General features: G+C 44.0%; 1 protein-coding gene across 2 annotated transcripts in view; it reads right to left on the bottom strand.

Annotated features, from left to right (window-relative positions):
- The window catches only part of COL24A1 (collagen type XXIV alpha 1 chain), a 554101-nt gene that overhangs the window by 64442 nt on the left and 462988 nt on the right, over positions 1 to 26671 (bottom strand). For both annotated transcript variants that reach the window (XM_029618163.1, XM_029618164.1), the window contains exons 46-49: positions 19270 to 19323; positions 15400 to 15507; positions 4526 to 4633; positions 3574 to 3681 (exon numbers count right to left, since the gene is read on the bottom strand). In XM_029618163.1, coding sequence (XP_029474023.1) covers positions 3574 to 3681; positions 4526 to 4633; positions 15400 to 15507; positions 19270 to 19323 — 378 coding nt within the window. The remainder of the gene's footprint in view (positions 1 to 3573; positions 3682 to 4525; positions 4634 to 15399; positions 15508 to 19269; positions 19324 to 26671) is intronic.

Here is a 26671-nt window from a genome sequence, read left to right as displayed (position 1 = left end):
CGCCAAATTTCCACAGTATTTATAGCAATGAATCGAGGCCTTCATTTGGAGGGGGAACTAGGCTGGGGTACCCCCCTCTCTCCTTTTCTTTTCGATATTGCCACTGACCCTTTGGTGCAGGCTCTTTCGGACTGTAGGAGGATAGAGGGTTTCCAGATAGACATTGAGGAGCATAAAATCTCACTCTATGCTGACCATGTACTACTTTTTCTGTTTCTCCTTTGATAAAGCTGTTGTTTGATTATGGGACAATGTCTGCATATCATATTAGTTATGGGACGTCGGAATTGTTTTTCATGAATCATAGGGGCATTGTCCCTTAATGTTTGGCTGGCTTCAAGGTGACTGAAGAAAGCTTTGAGTATCTTTCAAGATGTGTATAAATTGAATTTTGCACCAACGTTGTCCCAGATTAAAGCAGTGGAGAGGTTGCATTAACTTACTTAAGATTAATCTTTTGCCCTGGCTTCTTTATTTGTTTCAGCACGCGCGGTGTCGTGAGCCTCAATTCGTATTCATGCCTTTAAGTGGTCAGATGGACAATTTTATTGGCAAAATTGGGTAGCCTGCATCAATTTGGCCGCACTGTATAGACCCAAGTGGCTGGGGAGTATGGGTCTTCTGGACGTGCATAGCTATTATTGGGCTGCTCGGATAACTGACCATGCCTAGTAGCTCTCGCATGATGAAATGGATCCTTAGACGCAACCTTATACTGGCTTATATGGTTCAGATCTGAAGAGTAATTTGTAAATTCTTAGGGACACCCAAGGAGGTGTTGTCACTTATATCACCACTGATTAAAAGTCCCAAGATTTCTTGTATGCTTTTTTAACCCAGACATGGGATTGTGGCAACAATGCGGGTTACGATTTGTGTGGCAATTCTGGAATGGTGATTCGGTGACCCCTTTCAAAGACCTAGAGAATAAGTTTGGGCTGGACCCTAATATGCATTCATTATATTAACAGGTCAGGACTGTGCTGGAAAAGTTGGTGGATAAAGATGGATTCCTTGCACCACTAACTTAGTGGAGAGATTTCTTAGTGCTGATACTATTCAAGGTAAAAATATTTCTCAAGGATTCAGATGTATCATTGATACAGATATGATGCTGCATAGGATGCAATCTCTTTATTAGTAAGTAGAATGAGGAACTTCAGGTTTCCTTGGATGAGGATAACTGGGATTCTATATGACAGGAAGCGCATCAGGTACAGCTTCTTCACTGCATGTATACACACCTGACTTTCTTCCAAAAAATGTCTCCACATATCCGTACATGCTGGTGAGGATGTGGCCTGGAAGGGCATTCCATACATATGTGGCAGTCATGCCCCATAGTACAGTCTTTTCGGGGGGAGGTTGTACATGACATCAAACTCATCTATGGAGCACATATATCTTCCACACCAACTTTATGCCTCTTGGGACTATGGAAGGGGGACTGTCTGGATATTCCCACTCGGGACTTTAATCAATTAATTGCACTGTTCTGGAAGGGCACGCCATGTATGCCTCAGTTGAAGAAGCAGATGTTTGAACTTGCTTTGACTGGAAAGTTAAAATATTCTTTGAGGGGGAAAGCTAATAAATATCACATTGTACTGGGATTATGTGAAAAACATTTAGGGGTAAATATTCAACCGCTAAGTGGCTAGTTACATTAGCCAGATACCCATATCCAGCTAACTTAACTGGTATATTCAGCGATGCAGCTGGGCTGCTGAATATAGCGGTTGAATTGTTGAATATACTGGTTGAATCAGTTCATTGAAAGTGAACTGATACTTCACTTTCAATGCATAGCCAGCATGGCTCTCTGCTTCAATGGCAGGGGGGAATGAAGAAAGGTGGATCTATATTCAGGCAACAACCAACAAGGACTGAATTACATAGTCTGGATAAACAGATAAGCATGGGTGTAGCTTGCTTATTGCAGTGGTTAATACCCCTAACTAATTAAGCTATTTCACTACATTAATGGTGGGGGTGGAAGGGAAATAGAATAAAAAAGGTTACTAAAAGCCAAGAGTAACAGATAAGTATGAGAGAAAAAAAAAGTGTGAAAGCTTGCTGGGCAGAATGGATGGGCCGTTTGGTCTTCTTCTGCCGTCATTTCTGTTTCTATGTTTCTGTTTCTGAATATACCTGGATAAGATACAGTTAGCCGGATGTGTGGTACCCGGCTAACTTTAGACCTGCCCTATGGCACATCTAGAGTTAGCCAGTTAACTTAACTGGCTAACTCAGCTCTTCCCTGAAACACCTACCTCCTGCCCCAGGAATGCCCCCGACCTACCTGGCTGGGTAAGCATTTTAAAAATGTGGCTAAGCCATTTAGCTGGATAACTTTGCCATTATCCATCTAAATGGCTTTTGAATATATACCCCTAGATCTCCCCCTCTTTCTTTTCCTTTTTGTTGGCTTCTCTGGATGCTTTTTTGCTGGTATATCATACTTGACAATATCGAACTGAAGAGATATATTTTTCTTTGTCTGTCAACTAAGTTGTTTGTTGGCTTAAATAAAACGTAAAAAAAAAAAAGAATAGTACAGACCTCGGCCGCTAGAATGTTGACGGGTGCTGACCTGCCCTATATCGCCTGAACTGCAAGCCTTACGTTGTGGAATCACGCCTTAAATCTAAAATGTTAATGCTTCCATTTCAATTAATAATGAGATTGCTCCGCGGGCCAATGCAATGCTGCATTTCTCTGTTCCTTCTGCTGCAGGTTTATTGCAAGTCTCATTGTTTCAGGAAACTCAGCTTCCATGAAACTCATGACCGGGTCTTCCGTGGAACACTCTGCCCAGGTCTGCACCACCAAGTTCGGGAAGGCGATAAAAACGTATGTTTGCTCAAGCTTTTTGGAGGGGGCTGAAAGTCTGATGTTTCCCAGCCTCTTATTATCCAGTTAAATCATATTTGAAAGAACAACAACATTTTATGATTCAGCTCAGGAAAGCGGTAAGAGTTAGAGATGTGAATTGGAACCGGAATTGGTTCCGGTTTCGTGGCCCATCGGGAAATTCTGTTTCCTGCGGTCCGAACGTTTTTTTTTTTTTTTATTGGCTGCGCCCGAGCCGATAAACAAAAAACCCACGCCGACCCTTTAAATCTAATTCTTTAGAATCCCCCCCCCCAAACTTTCTTAAAGTACCTGGGGGTCCAGCGGGGGTCCCAGGAGTGATCTCCCGCTCTCGGGCCTTTGGCTGCCAGTAAACAAAATGGCGCCGATGGCCCTTTGCCCTTACCATGTGATGGGCTATTGGTGCTATTGGCCGGCCCCTGTCACATGGTAGGAGCAATGGACGGCCGGCACCATCTTAAAAATGATTCACATCCCTAGTAAGAGTATTACTGTGTCTTAGTTGTTCTTATGAATTATTTATTGGTTTGTTTTTATATTCAGTTGTGTATTTTCTATGAGTTGTATTCTTTTCTTTTTATTTCTTTTATATGTTACAGAGGTTGTTAGATATTTTGTGTGTGCTTTTATTGTAATCAGCCTGGAAGGTTAGACATGAGCAGGTTATGAGTAATAATAAATAAATAAATACATCCTTACAGGCTGCCCTTTCAGTCCAGGTTCTCCAGACGTTCCTTGATCGCCTTGTGACCCAGGGTACCCTCTTTGACCTGCCTTTCCTGGATGTCCTAATAGTCCTTGCTCACCCTGTTAGAAAGAAATCCTTTATTATCTTACAGTTGCTCATTGGAAAATGGTTAGCACGTACAGAAAGTAGAAAATCTACTGGTTAAATTTTAGAACAATACGCACAATATGTTATTAGCATTAGGGCAATCGGAAAACAATGTAGTTAAGGTGATTCAGTTCTATACAAAAAACTGACAGCCCCCACCCCCAACAATAGTCTAAAAGCGCTAGCTTATAAAATAATTAGACTGAAAAGCTTACAATAAAAGGGCAAGAATACATAAAGCCCAAATTACTTCTGTAAATCAGAGGAGGGTAATTCGGACACTTGAGGGCCTCAAACCAGTTGAGTTTTCAGAACATCCCTAATGAATATGCATGAGATATATTTGCATACAATGGAGGCAGAATATGCAACTCTATCTCATGCAATATTCATAAGGGTTATACTGAAAACCAAGCCTGTTTTGGCTCTTGAGGACCGCAGTTGACCATACCTGGGCTTAAGGGATTAGTTGGATAAAATGTATCCAAATAACTCAGGGGCATCCCATGGCGGGACAAACTTATCCAGATAACAACAGTATTCAGTGTTAACCCAACTTAAACCGGATATGTCGAGAGGCAGTCCTAAATCTAGCTGGATACCACTTATACAGCTAACTTTAAGATAACTGGGTATATTCAGTGCCCATTAAAGATCCAATACAAGTTAGCTGAATACATTTATCTGGTTAACTTCGCCAGACTCCCCAAGGCTAAACATCGGGCTCAAAATGTATTATGAAGAACAGAAAATGTAAATTCTTTTAAACCCCTTAGGGTTTTAAAGAGTGAGCATCAAATACATACTCCCGCTTACCTTTGGTCCTGGTTCCCCGGTACTCCCTGGTATTCCTAGTAATCCTTTCTGCCCCAGTGGGCCAGGATACCCTGCCAGTCCAGGTACACCTGAGCTGCCTTTATTACCCTGAGCGACGAATGGAAATAAAAACAAAATCATCAAAAACAAGCAATGATTTCATTTCTCTTGCAGATGGACATTCTACTTTATTTTCAGCAAATATTTGAAGCTCAGAGAGTGCAGGAGGTCCCGAAGGATGTGCCTCTCACTCGTGAGCATCCAGACCCGAGTCCAAGCCGGTCTGCCCCCCCCACGATCCCTAAAATCTTCAGCCAGGAATGAGGTGTCCTCTCACTCGATCTTGGCACTTCCAGTGCGGCTGCCCAGAGCTAAGCTGGAAGTGCCTGGGATCCTGGGCAGGCAGAAGGGTGGGTATCGTGGCGAGTCTCGGGGGGGAGAGGTGAGCGAAGAATTCATATTCTTTTTATTCTCCAGGCAGAGAGGGGGGAACATTGGGGGGGGGGTGTGTCAGCTGCATTATAAGGGATATTTTCCTTTACGAGGGGTTTGGGGATGCTCTGGCAGCAGGGATTTCAAAGATTAATAGTGGTAGGGGGGTTGGGAACTGGAGAGGAGGCCTGTGGTTTATTTCTTTATTTATTTTTACTATAGAAGCGCCACTTAACTGGCTGTCTTTTGAAGATATACAGTTAAGTGGCAGGTTTTCTGGCCACTCTAGACCTAACTGCACATATTCATAATCTGGCTGGTTAGGTTTAAAGTTATCTGGCCTCACTTAGCTGGAAAGCTTTAATCAGCCGTGTTCTGTGGGATGTTTATCCCACCCACTGTATATCTGGGACAAATTATCCGGCTTACTGAATATTGCGCCCCATGTAACTAACTTGTCACAGATTTAAAACACATTTAAAACAGTGCTTTTTTTTCAGTCAATGCACAATTGAGCTGTGGAATTTGTTGCCAGAGGTTGTGGACAAGACTCTGCTAGTATAGCTTGACTTAAAACAAACTTTGGGCAGCTCTTCAGGTATTTCTTTTGCGCGAGTCGGCTGAACAATGGATGCCCGACAATGACAACCTGACATTCTGTTTTGTAAATCTCTCAACATCCACAGCACTTCTAATAAGTCTGTGTTTCCTTGTGACCCAGTTCTTTTGAAGTTATTTGCATATAAACACTTCTGGGCTGCATGCTGACACCCTTTCACTGTTTTGAATAAAAGTTGCCATGAACACTGGATGAATCATATGGACATCCATAATACATCTATCCTTCCACACTGTTTGATTATTCTTTGATGGTCGGATATTACACCTATTTTTGCTACCCAGTTCTTTAGGTTTGATACGTATGGCCTGGAAAGCTCAGACACATCACTGCCTTTGGACAATTCTTAGGTTGGTCAAATTAAAAGTATCAGGACACGCAAAAAATCTACATTAGACCATGACGACTGTGGGACCTATGCACTAAAGGGTTTTTCCCATTTTGCATCTATAGGAAAAATACTTAGGGTTTGACAGTCAGAGGTTTCATCTGGCTAACCTTTTGGGAGTTAGTCGGACAAACTTTGTAGTTCCCCCAGCTGATTGGCTAAATTTTGTCTGGGAAAACCATGACCCATGTAAAATTTAGCCAAACAAAAAGAGGCAGTGCTGAGGGTGCAGTTAAACTTTGGTGGTTAGTGCTTTGTCTGAATGGTCATAAGAACATAAGAAGTTGCCATACTGATAGTATGAGTGTCCATCAAGCCCAGCATCCTGTTTCTAAACATTAAGTAGTTCCCATGCCACTACTGCCAGTAATAGCAGTGGCTATTCCCTAAGTCAGCTTGATTAATAGCAGTTTATGGACTTCTCCTCCAGGAACTTGTCCAAAACTTTTTTAAATTCAGCTAAACTAATTGCCTTAATCACATTCTCTGGCAACAATTCTAGAGCTTAATCGTGTGTTGAATGAAAAAGAATTTACTTTTTATTCGTTTTAAATGTGCTACTTGCTAACTTCATGGGGGTGCCCACTAGTCCTTGTATTATCTGAAAGAGTAAATAACTGATTCACATTTACCCATTCAAGTCCTTTCATGATTTTGTAGACCTCTATCATATCCATCTCTTCTCCAAGCTGAACAGCCCTAACCTCTTTAGCCTTTCCTCATAGGGAAGCCGTTCCATCCCCTTTATCATTTTGGTTGCCCTTCTTTGTACCTTCTGTAGTGCAACTATATCTTTTATGAGATGCAGTGACCAGAATTGTACACAATACTCAAGGTGCGGTCTCACCATGGAGCGATACAGAGGCATTATGACATTTTCTGTTTTATTTGCTATTCCTTTCCTAATAATTCCCAACATTCTGTTTGCTTTTTTGATCGCCATAGCACACTGAGCCAATGATTTCAATGTATTATCCACTACAACGCCTAGATCTTTTTCCTGGGTGGTAGCTCCTAATATGGAACCTAATATCAAAGCTTGACTTTGTTTGAGCTGAATATCTGGATAAAGTTGTCTGGTAAATTTTATCTGTACCTGGCTGGCTGAATATCAGCCTCTATGTACACAGAACCCTATAGGAGATAACATATTTTCAAAGTATAAATAGTTATAGAAACATAAAATATAATGGCAGATAAACATATACAAATATAATAATATTGTCTAATTTCTATGGTGCCAAGAAAAATGGATAACAAGAGATGTTGAGAGTAGAGCCTTCCCCCACAAATCACATTTATTGTCAAGTCAACTATTTCCAAAGTGAGAATGGGTGCAGAGTATGTTTTTACTCCTCAGTTTTCAAACTGACCCCTTCCATTAAACCAGTGGTTCCCAACCTTGCCCTGGAGGCACCCCTAACTGGCCTGGTTGGCAGGATATCTCTAATGAATATGCATGAGATTACTTTGATTACATTAGATGCCCAGTGTATTGAAACTTCTCTCAGACATATTCATTGTGGCCATCCTGGAAACCAGACTGGTTTGGTGTGCCTCCAGGACTGGGTTGGACACATTCCATGCACTGTGGTAAGTGCACTGGGTCCTACTATTGAAAGACTTCTGCCAGACGGGGAGAAATCCTCAGTACGTAGGGCTCTTATGGGGCAACAGCTGTTGCACTTAAGAACTGCAATAAGACTTAAAAGAACGGAAAACACTAAAGCTGTCTACTGCAATTTCTTCCATATTTAATGACATAGAGCATTACAGTACCCCGAGTTATTTCTCATATGTAATCCATACACTCGTTGGCTCTCTCTCTATAGGGGGCCATTTCTTCCCTTGTCTAAATGCAGAAGTATTTGGAAGAGTTTTCTGCTTTTGGAAAACTGGCCCTCTTAGTAAAGGAATGAGCCTGTCTCCTCCATGTCTACACAGGAAGGCTTATACACGTGTTTGCCGTGCTATTTTCGGTGGGAAAATATAAGGAGACAGCAACGTGTCAAGTTCTACTGGCTGACCCTTGAAGGGCACGTTTGACAGAAAAATTACCCAAAGTGCTGACATTTATAAAACTAAATGTGCAGGGTTTGTACAAAAAGAATTTTCAAGAGGCTGCTATAGTAGCTTATTAGCATATTTTCCAGCCACACCATAAAATATGTATTTCTTAATGATGCTTCACAGTGTCTTAGGATATTAGTCTCAAGCTGTGAAATAGAACCTCCCCTTCAGTTACTGACTAGAAATAATCAGGCATCATTGTTAGTCATAGGACTATATGGTCCTTAAGGAGGCAAATTCGATAATTACGTTGCAGAAAAATACACACAGGGTACTTTTGTACCCATATACCTACAGCCAATTTACAAACAAATACTGTCAGAGTAATTTCTCTTTGAAAACTGGCTACAAGGTGCATGGTTTCAACAGTCCCAGCACACGTTGCAACTATTACTATTGCTACAGGGGGTACACAGCTCTGTACAGACACCATGCTCTATGGCGCTTACAATCTAGTCAAGACAGACAGGCAGAAAAGAGAACTAAGTAACAGGAAGAATCAGGGATTTAAAGTTTCAAAGGTGGATTAACAGGTAGAGTTTAACTGAAGAGCAATAGTACCTGATCACCCTAGAGTATCACATAAGCTGGATTCATAAAAATGCTTATTTGCCATTAATTTGGCATATTAGCTACAGACAGCTAATCTGTAGTTAATACGCCAAATAAGCGTTTTTATGATACCAGCTAATGTGATACTCTAGGGTGATCAGGTACTATTGCCGTTCCCTCTTGCATTGTGATTCTTATTTTGGAACATTGCCTGAGCTTCTTTTGGTGTTTGAGTTTAATTGAAGACAAGAACTACTTTAGGGTAAAGCTGTAGGAACTGAATTTCTGTCCCATAATCAATCTTTATTAAAAAAAATAACCCCCAGGAAATGGCATGGGTGGGTTAGGGTTAAGGAGGGAGGCTACCAGCCCTTCTCATTACTAGGCAGGCATATTACCTTTAACCCCCAAGGCCCCAACGTGCCTTAGGAAAGGCAATACTATCAAAGAAGTAGAAAATATTTGGGGCATGGAGAAGGCTGCTTAAACCCATGCCTTTTTTTTTAATTACCTGTTACAGGTGGTTTTACTAGGGCAGCAATATGTTAGTCCTCACACATGGGTGAATCATTCAATGGAGCCCGGCACGGAAAACTTATGTCAAAGTTTCTAGAACTTTGACTAGGCATACTGAGCATGCCCAGAATGCCCTATACTATTTGTCCACATGGGGTCCCTCTTCAGTCTTGTAACACAGAATTACAATAAAATAATAAAAAAATAGGAGAAACCAAACCCCAAGGGGGTGGCAAGCAGGTTTCGTGAGGACTAACATCCTGCTGTCCTAGGAGAACACCTGTTACAGGTAAGCAACTCTGATTTCTCCTAGGATAAGGATGGCAGTCCTCACACATGGGTGAATCCCTAGCTACAAGGTGCTCCCAAACACAAAAGGGGACCCAACAAGCACCAACTAGGTGCCAACGGGCACAACAACCATAGTGCTGTTGGTAACAGAGGGGAAACAACCTGATCCCAAACAATGGACCCTAGGTAGGGAGAGTTGGGTTCTACACCTCAAAGAGATTTCAGAGGACAGACTGGCTGAACCTACTGTCACACCAGCCATCCCTATCCAGACAGTAGTGAGATGCGAATGTGTGAAGAGAACTCCATGTCGCAGCCTTGCAGACCTCCTCCACGGGAACTGCATGCAAGTGGGCCACCAACGTTGCCATGGCTCTGGCAGAATAAGCCTTGACATGACCCTCAAGATGCAGTCCCACCTGGGCATAACAGAAGGAGATGCAATCTGCTAGCCAAGTGGATAGTGCCTGTTTGGCAACTGCAACTCCAAATTTATTCCTGTCAAAAGAAATGAAAAGTTGGGTGGACTGTCTATGGGCTTCTGTCTGCTCCAGATGGAAGGCTAAGGCTCTCTTGCCATCCAAACTGTGCAGTACTTGTTCATCTTGGTGCGAATGGGGCCTGGGAAACTATGTTGGCAGGACGATTGACTAGTTAAGATGGAAATCCATCACCACCTTAGGCAGGACAACTTGGTATAAGGTGGATAAGTCATTAAGGCCTGGAGCTCGCTGACCATGCGTGCTGAAGTGACTGCCACAAAAACTATGGTCTTCCAGGTCAGGTACTTCAGGTCACAGGGGTCCCTCGGTCCTCTCGAAGCTTCAAGAGAGTCTTCGTCATCAAAGGAATTGTAGGATACGTGTACAGAAAACCCTTGCCCCAATGATGAGCAAAGGCATCTGAGGCTGGTTTGCTGTCTGACCTGTACAGGAAGCAGAAGTGAATCACCTTCCTGTTGCAGAGGGATGCGAAAAAGTCCACGTCTGGGTTTCACCAAGGGCGGAAAATTCGATTTGCCACCCCCTGGTCCAGTGACCACTCGTGGGATCTGAAAGCTCAACTCAGTATGTCTGCTATCACGTTCTCCGTTCCGGCAGGTACATGGCCCTAAGCACCATCCAATGAGACAAGGCCCAGGACCAGATCTGGACCGCTTCCTGATACAGGAGGTATAACCCTGTGCCTCCCTGCTTGTTGACATACAAACAGACAATGAAGTAGCAATGTGGTATCAGGACAATTTTGTGGCTAGCCAATCTCTGAAAGTCCATAGAGCGTACCTGATCGCCCGAAGCTCCAGGAAGTTGATTTGATATTGTGCTTCCTGGGCGGACCATAGGCCCTGGGTGTGGACCCCTTCTACATGAGCACCCCAGCCCAGGGTAGATGCATCCGTGGTAAGTTCAATTTGGGTCAGAGGAGTTTGGAAAGATATGCCTCATTCCAAATTCATGAGGACACGCCAACAGAATAAGGAGTCCCAGTGAGTTGGATGCATGCCTAGAGGTCCTGGGTGGCCTGGCAACATTCTGACCTCAGGGACTACTGGTCTCTGTGCATGTGCAAACGTGCCAAGGGAGTAACGTGGATGGTTGTAGCCATGTGGCCTAACAGCTTCAACATATGCTGAGCTGACACCTGCTGGCTCTGTTCAATCACCACTGCTATGGACACCAAGGAGATTGCCCTGGCTTGTGGTAGGAAGGCTTTTACCTGAGCCATGACTAGCAGGGCTCCTATGAAGTTCAATTGAGTTGACAGGCTGAGATGGGATTTCGGGTAGTTCATGATGAACCCTAGTCACTCCAACACCCAGATGGTCAAGTGCATGGACCAATCAGTCCCCTGCTTAGAGGTGCTCTTGACCAGCCAGTCGTCCAAGTAAGGGAAAACCTGCATTCCCAGTCTGAGGAGATGCGCCCTCACCAAAGCCAGGCAAATCTGTAAAGACACGTGGGACTGACGCTACTCTGTACTGGAAGTGCTGTTTTCCCACCACAAATCTGAGATACTTCCTTGATTTGGAAAGACCTCGATGTTTTGTATGCGTCCTTTAAATCGAGGGAGCATAGCCAGTCCCCTATTTGCAGGAGGGGAATCAGGGTGCCCAGGGAAACCATCTTGAACTTTTCTTTTTTTAGAAACTTGCTCAAGGCCCTCAGGTCTAACATGGGAAGGAGTCCCCCTGTTCTCTTTGGAATCAGGAAGCACCTGGAGTAGAATCCCTGACCTCTTTGTCTTTGTGGGACAGGCTCGATCACTCTTAATGGAGAGCCCTCCATTAACAGCACCTCTATTAACAGAAACTCCTGATGACTTATTGGCCCCCAAAACAGGCACAGAGGACACCTAATAAGTTCAATCAGTACCCTTGGTGGACAATGGAAAGAACCCACTGGTCCGAGGTTATATTGGGCCACCGATTCGCAAACTGTAGCCTACCTGAGACTAGGGGGTCCATTGTCTCGGGGTTTATGTTCCCTACAAACCAGTCATAACCCCATCCTGGGATTTGGCTGGGGTGCCGGCTGGGACTTGGGAGCTTGCAGCTGCCTGGGACGGCCTCGAGAGTTCATCCTCTGTGAACAGGAGTGAGGGGCCGGTTAGTACTTCCTCTGGCGGTAGAAAGCCCTCCTCTGACCCTACCTCACAGACCTCCTGGCTGAAGAGGGTGGGTCTGAAGTGCTGGCGGAGAGGATGCTACCAAATCTTCAACAACAATTCCTTAAAGACCTTGTGTCCTGGGACCACCACGATCTCTTTAGAAGCCTCCACAAACTGGAGGATTTCCAGAATCTTGTGCCTGACATCCTCCTTCGTCATCAACTGAAACAGGATGGCCTCCGCCATCATTCTCACAAAACCTGCGAAGGTCAGGTCCTCTGGCGGAGACCTCCTTCGTTCCTCTGGAGGAGATGGTTCTGAGCGGAACAGGTTGGGGGTCGCAGTGTCTAATCAGACCTTATCCTATTGGCTAGCAGACTGTATTTCCTTCTGCACTGCACAAGCGGGACTACAACTTGAGGGCCACTCAAGGCTCATTTGGTCCGAGCTATGTCCATTTCGGTGGCTCACTTGTGTGTGGCACCCGTACACAAGATATGCAAGGCGGCGACTTGGAGTTCACTCCACACATTCGCCTCTCATTATTGTCTGGACGAAGATGGACACGCGACAGACATTTTGGTCAGTCGGTCCTCCGTAATCTATTTCAGCCTGAAAACCCAACTCTTCCTACCATGGGCCCTTTCTTTGAGTGCAGGCTTGCTCCCCATGTTCTAGCAGCTCTAGTTGTTGTGCATGTTTGCACCTGTTAAAGGCCTCATATGTTGGGTGTAGCCTGTAGCTACATATTCACCCAATTGTGAGGACTACCATCCTGCTTGTCCTTGGAGAAAGCAGAGTTGCTTACCTGTAACAGGTGGTCTCCAAGGACAGCAGGATGTTAAGTCTTCAAAAAACTCCGCCTTTCAGTTTGTTATTTTATTTTCATGAATTCTATGTTATAAGACTGAAGAGGGACCTCGCATGGACGTGTGGATAGTGGTATACTGGGCATGCTCAGTGGGCCAGCCAAAGTTTCTAGAAACATTGACAAAAATTTTCCATGCTGGGCTCCATCTGATGATGTCCCCCATGTGTGAGAATTACCATCCTGATTGTCCTTGGAGAAAAGGGGTTATTTTTTTTTAACATTTGTATGTATTTCTCAAATTCAAACTGCTCCCTTTTTTTCTCTTATGACATTCAGACCACCACAAACAGTTCTCAATGTATCTGGCCTGGACTGCGATAAAACAAACAGAGAGAAAGCAAATGTCTCTGATTAACTCCTGATGTGAGCTACCAAGTATTACAGAATAAATGTACCAGTTTATTATACACAGAGCAACAATTATTCTAATAATAGAAAAAAAAACAACAAACAAAAGAAAGAATTGCTGGGCAGACTGGATGGATCCCTTGGGCCTTTTTCTGCCGACATTTACTAATTTACTATATAGACACACCTTGGGGGGTAATTTTCAAAAGGATTTATGCACGTAAAAGTACCGTATAGCATAGCAATTTGCAAAAGCCCATTTACGAGCTTAGGACTTGATTTTAAAAAGCATTTACATATTTAAAGTTGGGCTTTACACACGTAAATGCACTTCAGCTGTGTTAAATGGGCTTTTGAAAATTGCCCGAATATATGCCATTGACTTGTCCTTAGGATAGTCACATGTAAGTGCACTTTATGCACGTAAATAGCTTTTTAAAAATTGCTACGATAGTATGTTACATTTAAGCACATAACGCCTTCTAAAATTACCTCCTGTACGTGTGTATATGAGCCCATGCAAAGCTGCTGCTATATTTTATAACCTGCATGGATGCGATATGTGCAGGTTATAAAAATCGAGTACAAATGTGCCCAAAAAATGCTCGTGTTTGTAAAAACCATGAGCCGTGCAAAACTGGACTTATCCGGAGAAGCAGCGGCACTTGTCCGGATAAGTTCTGATTTATTCGGCTAAGTAGGGGCACTTGTTGGTCTAAGTAGTGCTTTTCAGACTTATCCAGGTCTGTAGGATAACTGGATAAATCTAAAAAAAGAAAAAGCGCTGCTTATTTGGATAAATTCAAATTCGTCTGTCTAAGTAGTGGCAAAAGTGCTACTTAGCTGGACAAGTCGGAATTTAGACAGATAAGTGTGCGCAAATGATATAACCACGTACTTGTACTTCAAATTTTAAAGGGATATGTGAGTAGATTTTATTTGGACGAATTTAACCTCATAAGTTGGCTTTTACACCTGCAAGTCAGGGGATTTTATAACATGCTCGTGGCAATGAAATAACCAGTTTTACCAATCAGTCTATCAGTTTGCCCAGTCCTTCTGCAGCTTGGGAAGACCCTCCTGGCTCTTCAGCCTGAAGGGCCCCCATTTCAACCAGACCCCCCACCCAGTCATTTTTTCACTTTTGATGTTTATGAGCAGTTTCTCCTGATATAGAGCAGGAATAAATATACGCAAGAAAGGCGCCACATTTACATGCATAAATTGCTTATAAAACAGCAACTTACTCTAGTAAATGTTGGGTCCTCCCTTTTTTGTATGCACAAATTTACTCACGAACCCTGATTTACATGTGTATGTTGCAGTTTTTTTAAATAGTATATATTAATCTATATGCTATTTTATGCATGCAAGTGCCATTTTTTTACGCGCGTAACTTAAAAATTCAACTTTAAAATTGCATTCATGCAAGTAAAACCTATTGACAATTCAATAGCGTAACTCGGAGCAATCTTCAAAAGCCCACGTGTGTACGTAAAGTGCATTTAAATGCATAAAATCTAGTTTTAAGTGCACAAATCCTTTTGAAAGGTAGTCTCATAATGCTTAAGAGATCTCATTATGGGTTAAAGAAAGGCCTGATACATATCAATTGGATCTAGTCTCATTCTTTTTCCTTTAATCTTTCATATTCACTGTGTGGAAATAGTTGAGAAGAACTTTGCTGCTGATGTGAGGTTTTGCTTTACCCTTTGTCGTTAAATTGCAAGATCACTGGAGCAGGACTAGATATACTGAGCATACCTATACTATATACATTTAACTTTTTTTTCTATATACCAACATTCACGATACAGATCATATCATATCGGTTCACATGGAACAAGGGAGTTATAACATTAACAATGAGGAAGAAGCAAAGTTACAATAAAACATCTCTCTCTCTATGTGTATATATTTATTTAGATTGTTTGGATTTAGCTCACAGCTTTTTCATTGGTGGCTCAAGGTGAGTCACATTCAGATTCAGTGGATATTCCCCTCTTCCCAGGGGGCTTTCAGTCTAAGTAAGTATCTCTTGCCCAAGCTCACCAGCAGCGTCAGCTGGATTTGGAGCCCTGACTTCCTTGGGTCTCAGCCTGCGGTTCTAACCACTAGGCTACTCCTCCAGCGTGTGTGTTTTATGTAAGATGATGAAAAGCAACACATAAATTACTTACAGGGAGCCCGGTTTTTCCAGGAGATCCAGGCATGCCAGGATTCCCAGCCATACCCTCTGCTCCGGGATATCCAGCTTGTCCCCTTTTTCCAGGGAGACCTTGCTTTCCCTTAAAAAACAAATTAAAGATACTAGTGAAACTGCTACCTTATGCCTGCAACAAAACTAATTAAAGCTAAGTATATCTCAACAGCATCTTAATTAACTTTGCTACAGGAGCAGAGCAAGGAGGAAATCATGTTTTACAGATATGCATGCAGCCAATACATGAGATTAGTTATCATAAACATGCACTTATCTTAGCTAGGGCAGGCTGTCTGCAGAAGTAAATTATTTTATCATCATTATCCGAGCCTCTAGAACAGCTATCAATCGACACAGTGATATTTTATCAAATAAGCGTGTAGACTGTCGGGTATTCCTAACAGCCTGTGACATGCAATAACTAAAAGTATGTATGAGAATTGCTATCTTTTGCGGTACAGACTGCTGGTAGCAGTGCAAGTTAACTTCCAGCCTGCTGTCCCAGAGCTCTAGGTAGAATGCAGGGCAGGCCGACATCAGGGAAGCACCCAACATTCTAAAATATCACTGCCGCTTGCCAGACCGCTCCTGGCTTTCTCTCAATAATCCGTTACAACGGTAGGCTCCTACTGCTGTTCCATTGATAATGCTGCTCCTTTACCTCCCGTATCGGAACAGCACTGCATCTCCCAGAGCATGAAGAAGGAATCCCAAAAGTGTGACAAGTAAAAATGGCAACATTTCTCCATTCTCAAATCTATTCATTTTCCTCACAGCCTCCATACCAACTCTGTACCACCTCTGCACCCTTATTCCTGTGAGTCCAGTTCCCACTGATGTGCCCGTCAGGTACGCTGCAGACATTGTCCAGGGCAGCTCTGAATTTTGCATGTTTGCAGAGGTGAGGCGTTGCATACTGAACTTCAGTGGTTCCTAAGCCAGTCCTTGAGGCTCACCCATCAGGTCTGGTTTTCTGGGTATCCTCCATAAATATGCAACAGATACGTTTACATGTGCATGTAACCAGACATGTTGGGTGGGCCTCATGGGCCAGATTAAGAAGCACTGATAGATGCACAGTGTCATTCTTTGACTTTTACCTCTATTTTTTCTCTATTGCTCCCTCCCATTAGAAGACTATATAGAAGCATGGTCTCCAGTAGTCCAAAGTGAAAACAGCTTCTTCAGACTGCAAAGCTATTATTGCCATCTCACAAACTGGGTGCAGTCAGTTCCATGATATTCCTAGCCCTAGCTAACCTGAAGAGTAAGAGATTAATACTTGTTCCCCCCCCCCAAAAAAAAGTACTAACTGCTGGGCCATGAGATCCAACCTCAGAACTGCATAATCAGGGTCAGCCTAGTGGCTTGGTGACAGTGCCATGCATTGCCATGGAGAAGATGTGGGTTTCATTCCCAGGCTAGATTTCCATTGCCCAGGACAACCAAAGCTGGGGATGCTGCATATGTAGCCCCCAGTGAAAGGAGCCTCAGCCATCACTCAATGGTGACACCTAGTGGCCAGAATCCGGGTTCACATTAGCAAGGTTCTGAAGAGAGGCGCGGATTGTGGCCCCCCCCCCCGGCTGAGAACTGTCACTGTTGAAGGGTGGACCAATTTGGGAGAAGGACATAAAAAAAGGGGAAAACCCCGGGCAGCTGTGGATAAAGGCTCCTGACTCCATAACCCAACAGAGGCTGCTTCTGACTGAGCTGGAAGCTCAAAGACATAGGAGAGAACTGCCAAGCTCCAAAAAAAATTACACAATTTTAATCAAATCTTTTAAATTGACCAGAATAATTAATTTACATATTCATTTTAATGGGAGAGCGAAAAATACCGAGGCACGTATTTTAACTGGCTGTAATCTTAGGGAAAGTTTATGCCAGTCTTAAAGCAGTTATATTGGTTAACAAGTCAATTCAGCATATGGTTTAAGGTCTTACATTTTGTCTTTAAAGCTATTTGGGGGTCAAGGAGTTAAGTAACGGAAAGACCAGCTTGTTCCAGACGTGCCAGGGTGTGACCTCGAGTCCTCACAAGTTGGCTTGTTGCAAGAACCATCTGTGAAATTTACTGGCCTGAACTCTCTGAGGGCCCAAGCTCTTAGGTGTGTTGGCCCATAAAACAAACTGCAGAAAGCACTTTTTCACTCAGCGCATAAGCTGTGGAATCTGTTGCCAGAGAATGTGGTCAAAGGCAACTAGCATAGCGGGGTTTAAAAGAGGCTTGGACAAGTTCATAAACTATCATTAGCCAGGGAGAATTGAGAAAGCCATCGCTTAGCCCTGGGAGTGAGTGACAAGAAATGGATCTACGTTTGCAACCTACCAGGTACTTGTGACCTAAATTGGTCATCGTCAGAGACAGGATGCTGAACCCAGCATGCTATATATATTCTTATATACTGATCTATAGAATAGGTTACTTGAATTGCAGGTTTCGGAGGATTGCTGGTGTTTTCATAAGAAATTGAAGGTATGGGTGTTTATAAAGGTGTTCATTTTGGCAATTAGGAAACTATGCTGCAAGCTGGATAGTTCTTATCCATTTGGGGCTCTGATGATGATAAGCTGTTTTCCTTTAGGTCTTCTTGTTACTTCTTAGGGTTTTATGCTTGTTTAGTTTGTTGCTCTGTCTACATCTGTTTGTTGTCTTGGTATGTATGTGTTACGTTATAATTGCGTAACACTGTTTTATACTACGATACTATTTGCCTGGGGCACTATAGTGATTAGCTGAGAAATAAATGTAACAAACTACACGAAACAGAGGAATGGAATTAGTCTGCAGGCTGAGACCCTAGCTATATCACCTAAATGCCCATAGGATTCCTCACAGCAAACTGCATTAATACAAAACTTTTTTATGAATAGATAAGAGGTCAAGTTCTCTTGTAGTGTTTAGGGAATGGAGTACTTTATTGGATTTGTTAGGCTGTGAGGATCTCATTCCATCAGTATACACAGGGGGCTGGATTTTAAATGCCCTGTGCATGTAAATCCGGCCGGATTTACGCGCACAGGGCCCTCGCGCACCGGCGCGCCTATTTTGCATAGGCCGCCGGCGCGCGCACAGCCCCGGGACACGTGTAAGTCCCGGGGCTTCGTAAAAGGGGCGGGGAGGGTGTGTGTCCGGGGGCGTGTCCAGGGTCAGGGGCGGTTCTGGGCAGGACCGGGGGCGTAGCGCCGGCCCGGGGGCGTGGTCGAGGCCTCCGGACCAGCCCCTGGGTCGGGTGATGGCGCACCAGCAGCCCGCTGGCGCGCACAGATTTACGTCTGCTTTCAGCAGGCGTAAATCTGCCAACAAAAGGTAGGGGGGGCTTAGATAGGGCCGGGGGGGTGGGTTAGGTAGGGGAAGGGAGGGGAAGGTGCGGGGGGGGGGGTGGAAAGAAAGTTCCCTCCGAGGCCGCTCCGATTTCGGAGCGGCCTCGGAGGGAACAGGCAGCACGCGCCGGGCTCGGCTCGTGCAGGTTGCACAAATGTGCACCCCCTTGCGCGCGCCGACCCTGGATTTTATAAGATACGCACGGCTACGCGCGTATCTTATAAAATCCAGCGTACTTTTGTTCGCGCCTGGTGCACGAACAAAAGTACGCGCTCGCGCAAATTTATAAAATCTGCCTCAGGGTGTAGACTCTAGGGGTGTTTTTGGTTTTTTTGTGGGGAAAATGTTGACGTTTCAAGCCATGCAAGATTGATGGTTTTTCACATGTGAAAATATATTTGGGTGACTCTGTTGTTGCTCTGATATGCGATATTGGATTCCAACAAAAAAACCCCCAAAACATTTAAAGTAAAAAAAAAAAAGGAAGCAGAGGTGCAGTGACAAAGTGTTGCTACTTACAGGAGCTCCAGGTTTTCCAGCTGGACCAGTTGTTCCTTTCTTTCCTTTATGTCCCTGCAGATTTAAAAATAGAGTTGTAAGCTAATTAAATGAATCTGCTTTCCCCAGTGGCTTGATGCACATCTTCCTCTTTTGCTTTGGGATAAGAAAACCGGAGAGAGACTCATGGCTGAAGATGGATTCCTCAGGAAATGGGTTTTATTCACCCCCAGCAGCAGAGTGCAAGGTTCGGGTCCTTAATAAATGAGGGTGGGGAGAACAATGACTTCTTCTGTCTTTTGCAGTTCCAGTGTCCAGATGCGCCCCACATTTGTGGTGGGCTGTTTGTTAAAAAAATAAGTTTAAAATAAAAACCAGAGCCCCAAAAGGGAGGGGCAGAGACAGGGAGGGGCTGAACGCCATGCGGCTAGTTTTTCAAAAGGATTGCTGCGGGGGACTCTTGTTTTATGCCCAGAATTGGCCTCTCACATAAGTACAGGGCCTTTACGTGGGTAAACGTACGCGCACATGTCACAGTCCGTGCATAAGTTCACCCAGGCTGAGTTGAGGCGTACCTGGGGGGGGGGGGAGGGGCGGAGCTTGCACTTAAGCACAGACATTTTGTTTTATCAAAAGGACGTGCATAAAATGTCTATGCGCAATTCAGCAGCTGCGGGCAGCTTTGGTGGGATCATTTTCAGAAGGGAAAGCATGTGTAGGCTTGTCCTTTACTTTTGAAAACTGGCATAATGCATGCTTGCATTTGCGGACTAATTTATGCAAGTCGGTACAAAATTACTCTCTATAGGATAAGCACAATTTCCATAATGATCTCCACCTTCCCATGGATAAGTTTACAAGGCTCTGGATCCTATGACGGACTCATTGATAGGAATGTCATGTCAGCACTAGGATGGATGAAGATTTGAAATGGCTTTATCTCCCTTCGTACCATGTTTTGAGTGGGGGGTGGTAAGAGAGGATGCAGTCCTAGCCATCATAAAATGGAAACAGGCTGGAACCTGTCTTACGTTCTAAATCTAAAGGGATGTGTGGTTTGTGGTCCCCAGGGGAAAATAGCTGGGCTACTAAGGGGCAGGGTACATTAGGGAGAAATCTTCTATATTCATGAATGAAGGCCCACAGTACCCCTAACCTCCCCATCCCCACCCTTCATAAGACTTAGCCTATCCCGAGAAACCAAATGCTCTCCATCCCTCCTCCCCTAAAAAAAAAAAAAAAAGGACCTGAATCTGCTATAATACAATCTCATTTAGTCAACAGACGTGAGAAATAAAAGAGGGGGAATGTTACCAGAGTTAGTCAGTTCTTACTAAGACTGACAGAAAGGCAAGAGGAAGAATTGTTAATAGCCTTTCCATCGCCCCTCTGCCTTGAGGACTCCTTACAACAGACATAGGAGGTAAAATGAGCATTTAGATCAATGAAGGCATTTGCAGATAGCTCGAAGTTAGCATCCATCCAGGTGATCACCAAACGCGTTGCTTGATTCTCACATACCACGCAAAGCCTCTTCTGGTTCAGTCACCAGAACACTCTGCCGTGCTCATCTTGGTTGAACTGAGGTTAGCAAAAATACAAGATACAAGATACAGAGTGCAATTCGGCTGCACCATGGCACAAACTCCAGAACTAGAGCCCATAGTGCAGGGGTGGCCAACTCCAGTCCTCAAGAGCCACAAAAGGGCCGGGTTTTCTGGATATCCACAATGAATATGCATGAGATAGATTTACAAGTGGTTACTCTATAAAGCAAGCACGGCCTGCATTGTACGCAAATTTATCTCATGCATATTCATTGTGGATATCCAGAAAACTTGGCCCGTTTGTGGCTCTTGAGGACCAGAGTTGGCCACCCCTGCCATAGTGTCTGCTGACTCTGTTCACAGTTGAGGAAAGCCCAGTTTGACATCCAAATGCCCTTACGCTGACCCAACTCCAGCATTTACAGACTAGAAAGTTAATTTTACCCTAGAAACATCATCAAAGTCTGTGAATCCTCTTGAGAAATTTGAGAACGCTGAGGGAGAAAATTCAGAAGTTGACCTTATAGCTGTAGCTGCCATTGAGGTTTATACACTTTTTTTTTTTTTTTTGTGAAAGAGATGAACGGTTTGAGCAGTGAAAGCTCATATTAAATACAAACCTAAGACGGAAAAGATTTGCTTTCTCCAGATCCAATTTCTCCCGGGGGAGTCCAGACTTAATGTAGACTCTAGTTATATATCCTAAAGCATGAATAAATAGGTTTTGGCATCCCCAGAATGTTGGGATGATCCAAAAAAAAAATGTAAAGAAATCTCTAATGCCTGTCCCTTGGAAGCCAATTCGCTAAAGGCCATGTTCATTTTTTTACTTCACGCATAGTAAAATTTTGTTTAGGTGCCCAGTCACAAAGGTAATAACAAGATACAGAGTGTGGACACGTTAAAAGAGCCGCACTAAAGGAAATATGGCCCTTTTAATGGCTGCATGTTCTGCATATTTAAATCTCCCGCACTAACTGGCTCAGAATGCAAGGGTCAGTTAGCACAGGGGAGCGCCCCCTGGCAAACCCAAGGGTCAAGCATTGGGATGCAGTGCTTAACGTGTATCCACACTACCACCGATCTGACCGCAAGGGAGGAGCAGAGGTGGGGGTAGCTCTGCCACTACTTGCTATGGCTTTTACCAAAGGGATGCCCTGTTTCCTAGGAATGTATTAGTGGTTACCCTGTAAAGCATGCAAATTGCACAGAGCTAGCCAAGCATTATGCTAATTTATATGTAACTAGGAAACCTACACCACTTATGTTTAGAATATACATGAATTCCCAGACACTACTTCACTGGCATTTTTGAAGGCAAGATGCAAAAAGAAAGCAGTTAAAATAGGTTTGTGGTTGGAGCTCTGTGCAATGGCCTTGATGTCGGTACAGTTTATCTTGTATAAAATTGGGGGACTATAACTTCATTCTTGGGTTGCTAAGGGAAAAACAGTATAAAATAAACAGAAATTTACACTAAATCAGCAAGCTATGCCCCAGATCTTCTCCTCTGAAAGGGACAATATGTTAATAATGGTCAGATTCATTTATCTTGTGCTTTTCAGCACGACAAAGAGGATTGCATTCAGGTATTGTGGATATTTCACCGTTCCCAAATGGCTCACAGTCTAACCGGGTCATTCATCAAACCGCGATGTGCCAATATCGCGGCGGCACAATGTAAATTAGGGGAAGGGGAGGAGTTTGGCGGAGTTATGTCCCGATAGCACTGGGTCACCGGCAGCAGAAAAAGCAGGAAGCAGTTTCATAGCGGGGAGGCATGTTACTTTGAAGCTGTGTGCTAGCCGCGCACAGCAGGAAGATCAGTGGGGCTGTGGTGCAGCTCATCCCACCACGGCCCAAAGAAAAATTAACATCCAGGTGCAACCTCCTCCTTCCTGCCTGCGTGGCTCCGGAAGAAAAACGTTGCCAGAGCTGCGTGGGCAGGAAGAAGGAGGAGCACTGACCATGCGGCAGAGAAGCAATAGCGTCTGTAGCAGGACAGCCCGAGAAGAGGAGGCTCAGTAGCAGGGGCACTGCGGATCCCACCTCACAGCAGCCTGAGAAGATCAGGCCGCCACGAAGCCCATCCCGTGGCAACCCCTGAAGAGGAGGCCAAGAGGTGAGAGAGAGGCTGAAGCCCTGTAGAGTGAGTGCGTGTATGAGAGTGAGTTGAGAGACTGTGTGGGAGTGAGAGCCTGTATGATCGGAGAGACAGCATGTGAGAGTGAGTGTGTGTGTGTGTGAGACAGCATGTGAGAGTCAGAGCCTGTGTGTTTGTGTTAGCATGTGAGAGGAAGCCTCTGTTTATGTGAGACAGCATGTGAGTGAGAGAGCCTATGTGAGAGACAGCATATGAAAGAGAGACAGTGTGTATTTATGTATGAGAGAGAGAGCAGTGTACATGAGATAGCATGTGGTGTGAGAGCCTGTGTATGTGTGAGAGAGAGAGACAGCATGTGAGAATGAGAGCCTGAGTGTCTGTTTGAGGTAAGAAAACAGGTAGATAAAGAAACAGAAAAAAAAGAGACCCTGTAAAAAGAATTGGCAAAAGACCAAGAAAGGGAACGTGGAAGAATAAAGCCTGTGACCAACCAATTAGAAAACTAAGATCAGACAGCAAGGAAAAAAAAATTTTTTTTTTTGAATTTTTAGTGATTGGCATATGTTATCTTTGGGAACGTGCAAGAGTAGCACTTTCTCTATGCCGATCTTGCGATGTATGAGATCAGCATGGAGGAACTAGAAGCCTCGCAAATTTTTAATACTGCTGCTGGATTCTAACCTGCCAGCAGCTGAAATGAAGATTAGGCCTGAGGTTGCTGGTAGATTCCAACCAAAGAAAAGCTGGAGACGCCTGTGGGTTTGTCTGAGAGGGAGCATATGTGTGTATGAGCTTGTATGTTTGTATATAAGAAAGAGAGGAGAAGGTTTGTGCATCCCTCTTCCTGATAATCTCAGGATGACTGGAAATCAAAGTTCCCAGGTATGAAGAGTGTGAATTTTTAAAATCCTTTTCAGTTTTATTTTTCAGGTGTTATTTGCTGTGTCTGCTGTTTTGAAATATTTTATTGGTGTTTGGGACATTTTAAAAAATTATATATGAGTTTTTAATTATTGATCTTTTATTCATCAGCTTTTTTTGAAATATTATTATGTTTGTAGTATTATGATTATGTATTTATTTTATTTCTTGATTTTATTGTTTGATGTTTGAGGAATGGTGATGGTTCTGTTTTATTTTTTTTTGTTGCACTGAATAGAGAGTCTGGCGTCTTGTGGTTACCAGTTCAGTTTTTGTCTGTGCATTTGTATTTCTACTTTATGGTTGCTCTATTCTGTATTTGGTGAAGGCCAGTTTATGTTCTGCATGTGTGATTGAGGTGAGGCATTTTCTTAATAGGAAGTGTATTAGTGTATTCGGGCTTTCAGAGCGTCAAGCCCACACCCAACACCCAACACACATCACAATAGGCCTAATACCATATGGGTTCCAGGTCTGTTTTTTTGCAGGGATTTCTGGTTGGCATCACAGCAATGCATGTAAATGTAATGTAAGTGATATTTTTACCTCAGTATACTGTACTTTGATATTTTCCATATAAAATATAAATGCATAACTCTTAACTGTGTGTGTGGAATGGGGCAGTGACATTGGCAAGGCAATAAGGTTCACCTAGGGCACTTAATACCCTTGCACCAGCCATGGGTTCGAGGAGGGAGATGGTGTTAGTTTATAAAGTTTGTAACACTGAAGTGAGCTGGACTTTTTTTTTCGTGATCTTGGGACAGAGAATGAATGAATGGCGGGAGGGGGGGGGCAGCACAGTAATTGTTCGCACAGGGCAGCAAGAAAGCTACAACAGCCATGAGTCAGCACATGCTCTGCTTCCAGGCCCTGTGGTAGTCTCACCCCTCTTGATGTCCAAACAGGAGGTAGGGCCTGAGAGCAGAACGTGCGCAGGCTCAGTCTTTGGCCCTTGCACCTCAACAATGAGCTATTGCTGTCACCGTTGCTGCCATTGGGCCTCAAACTGAACCCTAATGTAAAACGAAAAGCTCCATGGGAAGGTAGGGAGGGGGAGAGGAATGACGGTAGAGGGAAGGAGGGAGAGAAAAATGGGGGGAGGGGGTTAACATGTGGTTATTTTTTATTTTTTGGAAAGTTGGCAACCTTACACCTACCACATCTCTGTCACCAACCCAGCATGTTCCCTATCCTCCTACCCCCAGGGGTTATTGGTGCTGGGCATAGAGTTGGTGGGTCAGAAAGGAGGCCTGCTTGGTATATACACAGTATCTAACCTACCTACCCCTTCTCTCCCTCAAATTAAGCAGACAAACCCTGTCTATGATGGACTGATTTTTTTTGTTGATACTGCCAGCTTGAAAGGACACAACTATATTATACATCAGTGGTTCCCAAACCTAGCCTGGGGACATCCTCACAGTCGGGTTTTCAGGATACCTGTAATGAATGTGCATGAGAGAGATCTGCATGTACTGCCTCCACTCAGGATATCCCTAATGAATATGCATGAGAAATTTTATTTTATTTAAAAGTGTTTATATACCACTTATACAATAAAGTTAGATAAAAGAGATTTACAAAATTACAGTCATAATAAAAACATAAAATCACATATACAAAATTAGTAAAACAAAGTAAAAATCAATGAGAATAATACAAAGAGATGAAATAATTGCATACATAGGAGGTAGTGCTTCCAAAATCCCCTCATGAATATTCATTAGAGATATTCTGAAAACCTGATGGCTGGGGAGCCCCAATAATTAGCTTGAGCACCCCTAGCTGAAAGCAAGAGGTGTTTATCAGCTCAGGATACAATTGTGAGTCAGCAACAAGCAGTTAATGCCCAAATGTTTAGATGGCCACGCACGTAAAAAATGGGGGCTATGTGCATGGTTGCGTGTTGCGCGCATTTTCAAAGGGGCCTAGCCACGCGTGTGACCCCTGTTACACGCAGAAGTGCTGGGCCCAGAAGAAGAGGCAGTCCGGGGGGGGGGGGGGGCAGGGAGGGGCGGGGCTGGAGGCGGCAGGTACAGCAAGTTACTTCTGCTCCAATGGAGCAGTAAGACAAAAAAATAAAAAGGGTAGGCGACAGGGTTTAGGGGGTGAGGAGGAGAGGGGAAGAGGGAGGGAGTATGGGTAGAGGGGTAGGGAAGTTCCCTCCCAGTCCGCTCCTTATTTGCCGGGATGCGTCGCCATGTGAAAATTGCCTTAGTCTACCCCCCTTGCGCGCGCCGTCCGCACATACATGATAAAAGATTGGGGTCAGTGTTCAAAACAGGGCTGAACGCCTAATTAAGAAGGTTTCCAGCTGACTCTAGCTGGCTAGAATTAGGGCATTCAGACTGTCTTCTTAAACATGGTCAGTTAGTGTTGAAATTCAGTGCTATCTGGCTAAGTACTCAATAAATTAATAAACAAACTTCCCAACAAGCCAGTAATCTCCACATCCCTCCCAACTATCACATTTAAAAAAAAAGTGTCCCTGTGGCCCTATCCCCACTTCCTCCCCCTCAGCAGTCACATTAAAAAAAAAAAAAAAAAGTGTCCCTCTGGCCCTATATCCATGCTTAAAAAAAAAATCTGATAGTTGGGAGAAAGTGGGGATCAGGCCATGGGGACCTAAAATAAAATTAACAGTCAGGTGAGAGGGTTAGGGAGGGGTTCGCTGGAAGTGGGGCTGTCAGGTTCCTCATTCTTCCCCAGCGCCCCCCTGTCCTTCGGGCAGGAGAAAGGGAAGATCGGGCCTGCCAGATTTAGGCCTGCTATGCCAGCAGCTAGATTTGGTCACCCAAGTTACACAGCTAGCGCACAAAGGCAGCGATTGCCACCTACCTTTCTTCCC

This window comes from Rhinatrema bivittatum, chromosome 10 (assembly GCF_901001135.1).
Source record: "Rhinatrema bivittatum chromosome 10, aRhiBiv1.1, whole genome shotgun sequence".
Classification (NCBI taxonomy): Eukaryota; Metazoa; Chordata; class Amphibia; order Gymnophiona; family Rhinatrematidae; genus Rhinatrema; species Rhinatrema bivittatum.
This window is presented reverse-complemented; position numbering and strand designations above follow the sequence as displayed.